This window comes from Trachymyrmex cornetzi, unplaced genomic scaffold (genome assembly GCF_001594075.2).
Source record: "Trachymyrmex cornetzi isolate Tcor2-1 unplaced genomic scaffold, Tcor1.1 scaffold26, whole genome shotgun sequence".
NCBI lineage: Eukaryota > Metazoa > Arthropoda > Insecta > Hymenoptera > Formicidae > Trachymyrmex > Trachymyrmex cornetzi.
Window position 1 is genome coordinate 1,303,347 of NW_017297270.1, and position 13,425 is coordinate 1,316,771.

General features: G+C 31.4%; 1 protein-coding gene across 2 annotated transcripts in view; it reads left to right on the plus strand.

The window, feature by feature from the left end:
• The window catches only part of LOC108761712 (putative fatty acyl-CoA reductase CG5065), a 23,541-nt gene extending 10,884 nt beyond the window's left edge, over nucleotides 1-12,657 (plus strand). Inside the window, exons 2-8 of one of the 2 annotated variants that reach the window (XM_018508405.1) lie at nucleotides 2,253-2,472; nucleotides 5,087-5,193; nucleotides 5,293-5,528; nucleotides 5,604-5,852; nucleotides 6,818-7,167; nucleotides 8,804-9,400; nucleotides 10,386-12,657. In XM_018508405.1, coding sequence (XP_018363907.1) covers nucleotides 5,316-5,528; nucleotides 5,604-5,852; nucleotides 6,818-7,167; nucleotides 8,804-9,400; nucleotides 10,386-10,527 — 1,551 coding nt within the window. In that variant the 5' untranslated portion in view covers nucleotides 2,253-2,472; nucleotides 5,087-5,193; nucleotides 5,293-5,315 and the 3' untranslated portion in view covers nucleotides 10,528-12,657. The remainder of the gene's footprint in view (nucleotides 1-2,252; nucleotides 2,473-5,086; nucleotides 5,194-5,292; nucleotides 5,529-5,603; nucleotides 5,853-6,817; nucleotides 7,168-8,803; nucleotides 9,401-10,385) is intronic. The other variant, XM_018508404.1, reaches the window with a different exon arrangement.
• Nucleotides 12,658-13,425: the final 768 nt, after the last annotated feature.

Consider the following 13,425-nt stretch of genomic DNA (forward strand, 5'->3'; position numbering starts at 1 on the left):
CTCTTCGCGGCCCGCGCGACGTGCGGTCGGTGGGCCGTACCTTCGGCAATAGTAGGTCGGGCGGACGCGCGTATTCGTCTATATTTAAACGTTAATATCTCGTTAACTATTACGAGCATTGCGAAATGGTAGAGAACTTTTCGACTCAGTTTAGTCCGCTCTACCTGTCCACGAGCGTTGTCAGGTGAATCACGGGACACTATATACATTCCTTATTTCTTATGTTCAAAATTGCATTTTTAACATTTCCAATTTTTCTCACGGTACCTTGCGATTACAATGCGATAAGAAGAAGAGATTCTGCTCAAGAATATTCTGTAAACGTTTGCGTCGAAAATACGAAATGATATGAAAAGTTAAGAAAAACATGATATACCTATGTCAAGAATTCTTCAATTCTTATTTTAAAAATTACACAAATTAAGTTAGACTCACAAGAACATAAATTCAAAAATTGATAATTATAATGGCTATACGAGCTGGATATTATGTGCGAAATTTGTATAACAAATTTTATTTAATAAATTTCATCACAAAAACGTTTCGATCTTTTTAACATAATCATCATCAGTGTACGCTTTCAAATATGTCTATTGATCGGGTGAATAAATTAAAAATAAATTAATTAATATTACGTAAGTATTAATTAGCCGAAAGAAGAAATATTCTTCTTTGTACGTTACGCTATTTCTATGTTCATGAGATCGTCAAACGAAAAGACAGCTAAAATTTAGAATTCATGAATATATAATAGACATTAATAAGAAGGAACGGTTGCTTTTCTGTAATATCTGACTACAGATTAACAAAAAAACATGAATTTAAATGGGAAAACGTAAAAATATTAAATAATGAGTCATCTTATCGGAAGAGAGTGGTAGCTAAAATGATATACATAAAAAAAAAAGCAGGATAAATAAATAAAGTGACATCTATAATTTGTCAGATGTCTATCTCTCCGTCCTGGGTCTTCTATCCCCCACTTAAAGTATTTATGCTTACCTCTGTTCAAGACACTCCAATATACGTGGTTTGATAAGTCCGTGCAAAGTCTAAAATATGGCATCACCACCAGTATGTATCGAAATTATTTTTAGTATTTGGCAACTCTTGGAGGATCATACACCAAATTTCAGTGAGATAAATCTACTGCTCTGTGCTTGACGTTCATTTGAATCGATCAAATATCGTGATTCGCGAAAAACGAATCACAGAAAGAATTTCGTGTAGTGTGACCACAAAATTGTTCGATTTATGCTACGAAGTCCTTTCGCATACCCCCTATTCTCCAAATTTGGACTTTGTATCTATTTCAAATCCTCCAAGAGTTGTCAGATACTAAAAATAATCTCGATACTGGTGGTGCCATATTTTAGACTTATTAAATCGCCCACATATTTTAATAATTTATGTCTGGTATCTCATTATTATGATGACCTAAGACACATGTCCTGCAAATATCTCACATTTTAAATCTTGAAACCGACTAACTTAAAGATTGAGGTAATAATTATAGTTCAAATTATATTAATATATATATTTCTTTTCATATATTGTTACTTATTACTCAGCATTTACTTTCCCATTATAGTACCTATGAGGATATAATTTGTCTCATAAAAGTGACAATGGTTGATGAGCGATATATCCTTGAGTTGGACAGTTTGACGATCTCATGAGACTATGGCAATAAATTTATACACAGAAATAGCATAAAACGTACAAAGAAGAATATTTGTTCTTCCGACTAATTAACACTTATGTAATTTTATTAATTTTTATTTTTAATTTATTCGCCCGACCAATAGACATATTTGAAAGCGTACACTAATGATGATCATATTAAAAACATCGAAACCTTTGTTGTGACGAAGTTTATTAAATAAAGTTTGTAATTCAAATTTTGCACATAATATTCAGCGTGGTTCGAATAGCCCTCTTATAATTATCAATTTTTTAAATTTAATCCTATTTAAAATTTTTTTTTTTAATGTTTATAATTTAATTCCTCGAATTAATTTTACAATTAAAAAAGTTCTTATTATTTGATACATAAATGCATTCGTAAGATATTGTTTCTCATGACACTCTATTACAACATGAGACTGTACACAAGAATATTTTGATTAAATTAAATTTATGTCAAAACTTTAAAAAAAATATGTCTTAAAAATTTATTTGACTAAATTTGATTAAATGACTTGCGCGTAATTCGAAATCTCAGAAAAAGATCTTGTTTATTTTGTATACAGAAACAACGAGTTTGCCAGCAAAGGACGCGATATGAATTCGATGGACACTGAATCTAATCGCAAGCCGCTTGAAGAATCACCGTACAACATATACATATTTAAAAAGGAGCCGTCGCGCCATACGCAGGTGCTATATCCTTATCTATAAGGGCTATCTTACCACCACGTCGTTTCTCACAAGAACCAAACAAATTAAAAGCAATCATCAAAGCAGGATCAGGTAAGTCATTGGTGGAATAAAACAGGTAACGTGCCTTAAGAATGTATTGCACATATTTTCAAAATAATGAAAAAGTAATGAAAAAAATTACAGATTATTCTAGATTGCATTTAAAAATAATAATAAAAAAAATATTTTACTAGTGATTTAAAACTTGAATAAAAAATTATTTTAATATCAGTATTTTTTGTTTGTTTTTATATCTCTAATGGAAATGTATGGAAATTATTTTTTATTTTTTGCTTTTTAAACATATTTTATTCGGTACGAGGTACGATTAATTGTAATCTATCATAGGACATCGCTGATGATGGCTCGAAAGGAGCCGAAACGTCTGATTCTTCTCATTTATATGTAACGTTTAGAACAATACACTTGTTAATTATTGCGCACGAACAATTGCGTTGATTATTGCTCGTTAGTCTTTATACTTTTTATCTTTTTTTATCTCGAGAGCTCAATTTATAAAATTTTTATAATTTTGGAAGTTATTTTTTATTGTTATAATACTAAAATTTGAAAAATAATAACATAAAAAATAAAAAAATTTATTGTTTGGGGATGCTGGAGCGATGGTTAAACTTGATCGATGTTGATAATATAGACTTTTTAATTTCAAACTCAGTTTCTTACATTATCGTTCTGTCTCATTCAAACGTATACATCTGTCCTTATCCAATTATTACTCTGTTACTATTCTAAATTTTTGCTAAGCATACATATTTATGTAAATTACATTCAAACTAATTTTTTTTTTCTAGGCTTTCAATCTTAATTCTATAAATTAAACATAGTTTGTTCAAATAATAATGCGAGATCCGTTGAATACTTCTACTACTCATATAAATATAAAATACATATATATTACATATACGAGGGTCGTTTGAAAAGTTTGCCTCAACATGAAGCTGGCATTACTCGTCAAAATCTGATTTTCTACAAATTCTGGTTTTACTATAATTATGCAGCCGGTTACAGAAAGGTTGCAACACTTTTTTTTCGATGAGTTTCGGAATACAGTTTGCCCTGAACGATTGGTTCTTATGGATCTAACCATTTACGTTCAACTGCTCTATAAGCAAGGCTGATTGTGAATTCCGAAACCCATCGAAAAAAAAGTGTTGCAACCTTTCTGTGACCGGCTGTACATGTTTTGCAAGATATTTGTGAAAATTGTAGCCATTTTGGACGCTCAGTTGTTGTTTGAAAGTCATTTGTGCCAGTCGATGTCAGTGTTTCCATTTGATGAAAATCTGTGTTCTTCAAGCCTAAAGTCTATTCTACAATATGCTCTTTGTTTCCTGTTTCTTGTTTTTTATCTTTTGCTTTTTTCTCCTTTGCAATCGGTTTGTCGACAATTGTATTTCTTATTTCTTTCGAAGTTTGTTAACTTTTATCTCAGGCGATATAAAACAAAAAACCGGATAGGAAGCAAAAAGACAAGATGTAAAAAATAACAAAAACCAAGAAACAAAAAGTACATTGTAGAAGGCTTAACTTTGAGCTTAGGAAAAAGTCGTTGGAGATCAGATCTGGTGAATACGGTGGGTAGTTAATTAATTCAAACCGCAATTTGTAAATTTTTGTTATAGCGATCGTCGATATTCCATTTTATCTGATTTTTTCCATTTTTACAAAAAACACTAACGTCATGACTGTTTTATATAGTTTTAGTATCTATTTTTATATTAGGAAAATATAAATATTAATACATTTCTAATTTCGAATTTTTTGCAGGAAATATACGTGTCATATATTTTCAATACTTTTATACACAGAACAATAACATGTATTAAAATAAGATATAAAAATCAAAATAAAATAGAAAATGTAAAAATTTATGATTTTTTTGTTATTTTATTTTAATATCTTTTATATGTATACAGAATGAGACTAGAGAATTATGTAAAAAATAATATATTTTACAGATTTAAAAAATAATAATGTTGAAAAAAATAATTGTACGCATCACATTTTTTTCATAAAACTATGTAACTTTTATTTGAAATAAAAAAAAAGGAGAACCAACTGAAATACTTGGGATACAATTAAAATCGAATATTTTTTATATAAATAATATATTTTTATTTTTATATTTTTAAATGAATAACAATAATCAAAATTTAATTGAATTAAAGACTCCTCTTATGTTAAATATAAAATTAAAATATTAATCAAGTCACAATTATGTCCTCTCATGTGCCAACAGAGATAAGCCCATCACTTGTTGGAATGAAAGTGTGACACGATTAATCTTAAACCTTGGAAGTATGTCTGTGAAATTTGTAACAAAATAGAATTCAAGCTACACGTCACGAGAAAAAAATTTGTTTTAAAAAACTCACTTTAAATTATGATTGTGTTCCAATCTATGGGACTGAAACATTCGAATTTTCTGTATCAAAGATATATTTGTACATAATGTATGCACCGATAACAACGTTTGACTCTGTATAGCCATTAATATTGTACTTGATTAATATTTTAATTTTATGTTTATGCATATTTTATTTAATATGTACATGTTTTATAATCTTAAAAGAAATGAAAAGTATCTTAACAATGGAATTTCAATGTCAAATTTAACATTCATGATTTCATGTAAAAAATATAGAAACGGAAGTAGAAACGTGGAAGACAACGTTACTCTCACGGTAACAGAGAAGTGTAAAGTACTTTCTGTCTGAAAGTAATTTAAAGAAATTGAACGAAATAATTCAGGTAAGATATACCATAATAATAATTAAATAAATTATACTGAATAATTATATTTTAGGTATAAATTTTTTGTCTTTTTCTAATCTCTGATATTTTTTAAAGGCCCGTGTTCGGCAAATAGTGATATGGCCACGATGGCTGGAAGTGAATACACATCCGTAAAGGACTTTTACAGAGATAGGTCGATTTTCATAACTGGAGCAACAGGTTTCATGGGCAAGGTTCTCGTCGAGAAGCTACTGAGATCGTGTCCGGATATCAAAAATATCTATCTTCTAATGAGACCTAAAAAGGGCCAAAATGTGCAAGAGAGGTTACAAGAACTTTTAAACGGACCGGTAAATATTATCTTTCTTTTTCATCACTTATTTTGATCATTTTCGACAAAATTAAAATCATATTATTTTCGGTAGCTTTTTGAAAAATTACGGCGGGATTCTCCTGGCGAACTTTCTAAAATCATACCCGTAGCTGGCGATATTACGGAGCCAGAATTGGGCATTTCAGCAGATGATCAAAATATGTTAATACGATCCGTATCGATCGTTTTTCATTCAGCAGCTACCGTCAAATTTGACGAAGCTTTGAAGCTCTCGGTTACCATAAATATGTTGGGCACCAAAAGATTGGTTCAATTATGCAACCGCATGCATAATGTGGAGGTAAGAGATTTTTTTCTTCTAATTGTTTAATTCAACCGAACACCACATTGAGCCGAGATTAGTTTGCAGTTGTAAATCGAATTTGCGTAATAAAAGATTAATCTGTAGCGATTTCTTTTTTACAAATGTGCTCTTTACAAAAGATTACAGTGTCTTTTGTCTATGGATGGTTTACACTTCTACTTCATCTCGAAAGATACACATTCGAGATATATACTCTCGAAAATCTTTCGAATGCTTCGTTTTATTTGCTTGTGTGATGTACCACATCGATTTTTAATTAATCAACAACTAATCTGTCTAAGTTTCTGCTTAATAGCGAAATACATTCGATTTGTGTCAACAAATTTCAAAAGGTAAATAGAGCCGGTTTATGTACGAGTGTATTTGTACTCTGCACTCTAATTGTATCGCGCGATTCTATCCTAAATCATACACCGATCGTTCATCATTTAACAATTCATTTGTTTTCATGATAATAGTAGATTAATCAATGAATTAGTGCGAATGAAATATGATGAAAGTGTCAAAGTAATACTATGAAAATTTCAAAAGATGTTTTAAATTGAAGACATAATATTTTATTATTTTATGCATACGCATTTTATATTCAAATGAAGCGTTTGAAAAGTCGCAAGTGATTGTCTTTGATGACTTCCATGATTTCTTTTAGTTTTATGTAACAGTCAGCGAACAGAGAATTTGTACAACTTAATATTCATTGCACTGTATAATTGATCATCAGACATATTGATATTTGTTCTTTTTTGAAGTATTTTTCTTTTTTTTTTTTTTAAGTGTTCAAACTTTGTTTAGAACTTTCCCCGTCAACACATTTTTACGCATTATCATCATTAGGAGCGCACGTTCGATCGACACAAGGCAAAAGATGGGCGTTCATAGTCTATACCTTTCGCAATGTGTATGTATAAGACTGTACGATAAATATAATTGTTTGATCGTAGGCATTCATTCATGTATCAACGGCATACTGCAATTGCGATCGGAACGATGTTGCCGAAGAGATTTATCCGGTGGGACGGGAACCCGATCAGGTGATCGCTCTGACAGAGTGGATGGACGACAAAATGTTTGAAGAATTTACACCGAATCTGATCGCCAGCCGACCAAATACATACACATTTACCAAAGCATTGGCCGAGCGAATGCTCCAGCGGGAAAAAGGTTCTTTACCGGTGGCGATTGTCAGGCCATCGATCGTACTGTCGTCGTACAGAGAACCAGTTGCCGGTTGGGTGGACAATTGCAACGGCCCCACAGGGATTATCGCCGCCGCTGGGAAAGGTTTCTTCAGGTAATCACGACGACTAGCCATTATTAATGATTATAATATCAGTATATTATAATAGAATGAGAATAGTTCTTCTTCTTGTATATTCCCCGAGTTTGATTTTCCGACCCCATTTTTGAGGAGTCACAGAACCATGCGTATCAATTTAGCTTTAGAGCCTCTTCGGGGAGGGGAGGCTCGCTTATGTTTTTGTATTTGGTAGTAGTTTGCATTCTTACTCCTTAGAGTTTGTCAACACTCGTGACGACCTACAGTTTAACGCCGAATCCGAACGGCGAACATGAAAAATCGCGTATATGGGGCGCAGGTGGGATCGAACTCGAATCCACAGATCACGAATCAATTGCGCTGACCCGCATAGAAATTTCCCAAAATATTCCCAAATACATCTTAGATTCTGATTAGAATGCCCAAATAAGTAAATCGCACCGCGATACCAATTAGCAAATCTATTTTTATCCCAAATTTGGATTTTCTGTTTAGAATCGAAACAGAAACAATATAGAAATTCGCATTTCCTTTTTTTCATGAAAATTGTGTCATTCTTATATGGAAATAGAGTGGGAAATCCACATTTGTTTTAAATAGGTAAATCGCACTGCGATACAAATTAGGAAATCTATTTTTATCTCAAATTTGGATTTTCTGTTTAGAATCTGAATAGATCAGTGCAGAAATTCACATGGTTCTTTCTGTATCATTAGTTAGAATCGATTTTATACATATATACATATATGAAATCGAATGGAAAATCACATTTTTATATCTATTAAACATGGAATTCGTTGCATTGCAATAGAATAAAAAATAAAAATTGTATAAGGATTATTTTTATCAAATAACAACATTGAAGGTTATCAACAATTATACTTTTTATGTTTTTGATAAAAATAACCCCAAAATTTGTTTTTTATTCAAATGCATGTCACATTTACCTTCATTGTCACAATTACCCGTAGTAATCCTATCTTTTATTATTTATTATAGAGTTAAATAATATTGTGATCGCAATAATATTATTTAAATTATACTTTAACTGTATTAGCATTATTTATATTTAGTATAATTATGTACTGTACATTGATTTGTTTGATTAAAAAAGTGTATGAATTAATATAAAATTAATTTAGTAAACAATTTATTTATTATACAATCTATGTATTATACAATTTATTTATAAATAATTAACACAGAGGTAACAATTCAATTATAATCATTTTATTAATGTAATAAAGGAAACACAAATGTTCGTTTTAGCTTACATTCTTCTAAATTTAAATATAATGAAACGCATTTTTGTTTAATTAAATTTACAAGATACGTTTTTACATTAGAAGAAAATTTGAGTATTTGTTTAGATTTCCCATTCAGGATCTGTTTAGATTTCCCATTTAGAATCTAATTTACAAAACATTACACTTCTGATCAGAATCTTCATAGATTTCGCAATCAGAATCTACGATTTTTTTAGGAAACTGAATTCTAATCTGATCCCAAAAAATATTCTATGCGGCGAGCCACAATGAGAATAGTTATTATTGAAGTAGAGATATTGTTATTTTAGTAGCGTGATGTCTCATAATCTTTGTAAATTATTATTTTCGAATAAATTTATTGTAGAAATCGTGGTTTCTTTCAGAACTATGCTGTGTCACGAGGATAAGGTGGCGGATCTGGTGCCCGTCGACATTGTGATCAACCTAATGATTTGCGCGGCATGGAGGACCGCTACGCAGCGTACCGACACCATTCCAATTTATAACTGTTGCACCGGTCAACAAAATCCTATAACCTGGAAACAGTTCGTCGACCTGTCATTCAAATATTGTCGGCTACACCCGGTGAACGATGCGCTCTGGTATCCGGACGGTCGCTGTCACAGCTCCATGATAATAAACAAATTGTGCGTGATATTTCAGCATACGCTACCTGCGTATATCTTAGATATTCTCGCTCGACTCAAGGGTTCGCGACCTATAATGGTCCGCGTACAGACGAAACTTTCCAAAGCCGCCAAGTGTTTGGAATACTTCAGTACGAAACAGTGGAATTTTAGAGACGACAACGTACGACGACTGGGTGAACAACTCAGTCCGGAAGATCGGGAAACATTCATGTTTGACGTCAGAGAAATTTACTGGCCATCGTACTTGGAGCATTACATTCTGGGTATACGACAGTTTATCTTAAAAGAGAGTCCAGACACACTGCCAGCTGCTCGTTCATACATCACAAAGTAAGATATATTTTTTCGCTTTTCAATCTTTTTACTACAGTACAGTCTCCCTAAGAGACAGAACTCTTTCCTAGAGTCTGTTCGCAGAGTATTTACTATCAGAAAAATTTTAAAGAATGAATTATCAGAAGATGCCTTTTTTACTTTTGAAAATTAGGGATTTTCATAAAATTTTATTGATACTCAAAATAATTTTTGGATTTTTACTTTAAATTTAAATTTTGTCTCTTTCTGAAAAAATTATTTCTTTGGTTATTTTTTTATAATACAAATTATTGACAATCGGTTAGTAATAATATGCCATATACATCCGCATATATTTACATGCATACCCTTGTATAAAGTTTTATTAAAAAAAATCAGGATAACTGAAAACAATACACAGGGAAACAAATATAATGCTCACTGATACTAACACTGTAGTGAGCTTTTGCTCTTAGTATCTTATAGATTTTGTTTCACTTGTATGACAATGATAGACATTATTTTGTATGGAATCGATTCCACTCATTTACTATATGTTCGCATTGCCTTGTTGCATTCTAATTTAATACATTAAAAATCTAACTTTTTATCTGAAATTTTTAATTTAAAAATATTTAAAAATCCGAGAATTCTCAAAGAACTTTTTCACAAGATTTGAGTAAACCTTCTAGTTCAGAAGTTAGAATCAATATTAAAAATTCTTGAATCATCCGCAATATTTTAATATTTTCATAATAGAATACTAGAAAATTTATATATATTTTTTTTTAGAATTCATTATAGAATATATATCATATTTTGAGAGTTTGTGTCCTTTCTTTCTACGCACGTTTCCTTTTCTTTCATTTTTATTTCACTTATTTGATAAATAACTTTTAAATGTATGTTCTTACAAATCATGATTTAAAAATTAATTTAACAACTTTATTTATTTATTTTTTTTAATAGAAGGCTATATGTCATTCTTCGAATCTTTATTTATTTATTTATCTATTTACAGACTGTATTGGCTTCACAAAGCCGTGCAACTCGGGATACTAGTAATAATGCTACGAGTCCTGTTGTTACGCAAGTCTGCAGCGCGAGGAGTCTTCTTTTCGCTGTTGTCCATCGTACTTCGCATGTGCCGCTTGATTGTTTGACGGCTCAGAACGAGCCCGATCGATGATCGCGATCAGCGTAAAACAAAGCTGTTAACCAGCGGCCGTTATTTAAAGGTGCGATTTGTTCTTCAACCTCGTTGCTCAGCTTCCTCGACGATAAAGCGCTACCTACACATCCATCGATTGGCCTTTTCGATGTTGATAACCGTCGACAAGTAACAACGCCGGTTACAGATACTTGATTCTCGAAAGAGATCGGTTATGATTCGATTGGACAAGTATCCAGCTGATGAAACTGTTTCTCCCACGAGTATATAAGTACGCTCCAAACACTTTGCATATATTATAATAATTATTATTACATTACCGATGTTATTTCTTGTTGCCCCAATGCGAACCGTCGCGTCATGAAAATTGATGGTTGTCGAGTTCCGTATAATGACGTAATCGTCATTGCGAGGTTCCATTACACTAGAATAAAAATAAACGCGCATCACCATGATTATTTCGTTAGCGTCATCGTACATCAATATACTTTGCACAATGTCAATTTCTAATAAACAAAAGGAGCCAAGTTATATCGGCACACACACTCGATCGTTGTTAACGATGCAAGCTCGTTTTTAGTCGAGCTGATCGATTTTCAGTATGGTAAAATGGCTCGCGAGTAACCACCATTCTCATAACACACGGCGCCAAGAATCCGTCGTGTTTTTATATAGTCGGTATTTGACATTCTCTTTCCTTTTTACTCTGTGACATAAGATACCTAGATAGATATTTTGCTACGACCGCACGATGACTCGCGATCACGCGTATAGAGACGAGAAAATTGCTATCGACTTCGAAATAAACACATGCAAGAAATTTGATTACGTAGAAACGACACCGTATAATAGAGATGTTAGACCAAATATAAGTACATACAACCGCTGCGACAACAAATGTATAACTTTTTTTTAAACTGCCACTGATATGCTAAATTCTTTTAACTGTTTTAAACATATCTTGATCAGAACAATGAGAGGTCAACATTATTACGAAGACTTGTTTTAAAAAAATCTGCGCTACAATTACAGTCTATTTTAATGAAATATCTCTATGTATCTTACACATATTGTCACAGAATCAACATTTGACAAATTTTGAAGGCATTGGCAATTTAATGAACTATCTAAAGTTATCAATCTAATATGCGATATAAAAATGTAAGCATTGAAATGTAAATTAGAGTTACTGAAAATTTATGTAGAAATATATGTATAAAAATTTATAGATAAATTGTCAATTGATGACGATAAAACATCAATTTTAAGTTTCATCCGATATATATTTACAATACATCTTGAAAATAATATATGAAATAGTGAGCAAGATATTAGCAGTATATCAAGTATACACTTTATCAAATACATTCAAACGGAACATCACAGCAGATTGACTGCATTCGAATCAGTTCGCTTTTCGCTAACTTCGCTATAATCTTGAAAGCTAATAGACTGTGGCATGATGCAAGTAGACTACTTGGAAGTAATCTACCAGATTATTAAAAATCGCTAATGAAATGGAATGTATTATTTGATTGGTCAAGGAGTAATATATTCTTTTTGGCTTCTGCGATCAATCTGTCACCATATTGTCATACAACGACAAAACTTATAGCAGTAATTTTGCATAATGCACTTTTGACAATTTGATTGTCTGAATATTTTTGGAAGATCGTTTCATGTCTAAAAATATGATTAATTCTCTAGACAGTTGTACTTTTGAACTGATAATTCATCATTGCCCATGCCTTTGAGATGACGGTGATATACTAATGCCTTGTTTTATTTATTCAATTAGCTTATCAATCACTCCTTTAAACTGATTTATAAAATCAGAGCGAGCTTCCCCCTTTCTGTTTTAAAATCAATGCTGTCGTGCTTCGAGAATAAGAGATAACTTGAAAATAATAAACATAAATGTAACGGAATATCCGTATTAATTAACAACATAAAAAATGACAAATAATCTTAATTTTGCGCCAAGGAGTAAAAGAGGGGTAGTGCTATGAAGGTCTCCTTCTACTAGTCTCATCTGTATTGTTATTCGGTTACACAGTGCATACAAAAAATAATATTTAATATGTATAATTAATTTAATTAATATTATATAATTACTATGCTACCACATACAAAAATTACATTAAAAATAATGAATCATTATGAGTAAGTGTTTCGCTCTCTCTCTCTCTCTCTTTCCTTATCCTAGAAATAAAGTCAAATAGATTTATTTATTAATGAGAAATCTATTCATTACTCTTAAAAAGAAGAATGTTACGTACTTTTTATTGTATTATTACATAATATGAAATTAACAAAAAATTGATAACGTTCATCGTGTGTGAAACTGGCGTCTCACTTATTAAATATTGAGAGTTCTGAGTTTATTTTCAATAGTTTTGTAGTTCTATATAGGTTAAATAAATAGTTCCGGCCAATTAAAGTCGAGAACTTAAAAATCCAAAATGAGATGCCAGGTTCACATAGAGCTTATTTTGTCTAACAAAAGTTCTAGCCACAATTTCTTGTAGGATTTAAAAAGACACTTGGTTCTAAAGAGAGTTCTGGTGATTAACATTGTGTTATTCTGATTTTTAAACAATTTTTTTCCTCTAAAAAGTAGTAGGAAAGAAGATGAAACGTTATCCGATTTTGAAGAATTCTGTTCTACGATAGTTCTTGTATAATTCCAAATGTATTCTAACATTTTCTGAAGAATTTTGGTCATATACATTAATTGTTTATTTTTTAAATAATTTTTATAGCGCGAAAAAAGCGCCTTTTAGGGAATATGTGTGAGACGCTGACCGATTTCCGACAGTTTTATGAGTTCTATGGCAATTCTCGTGTAGTTCTAAATGTATTCTAACGCTTTCCTAAAAATTCTAATCAT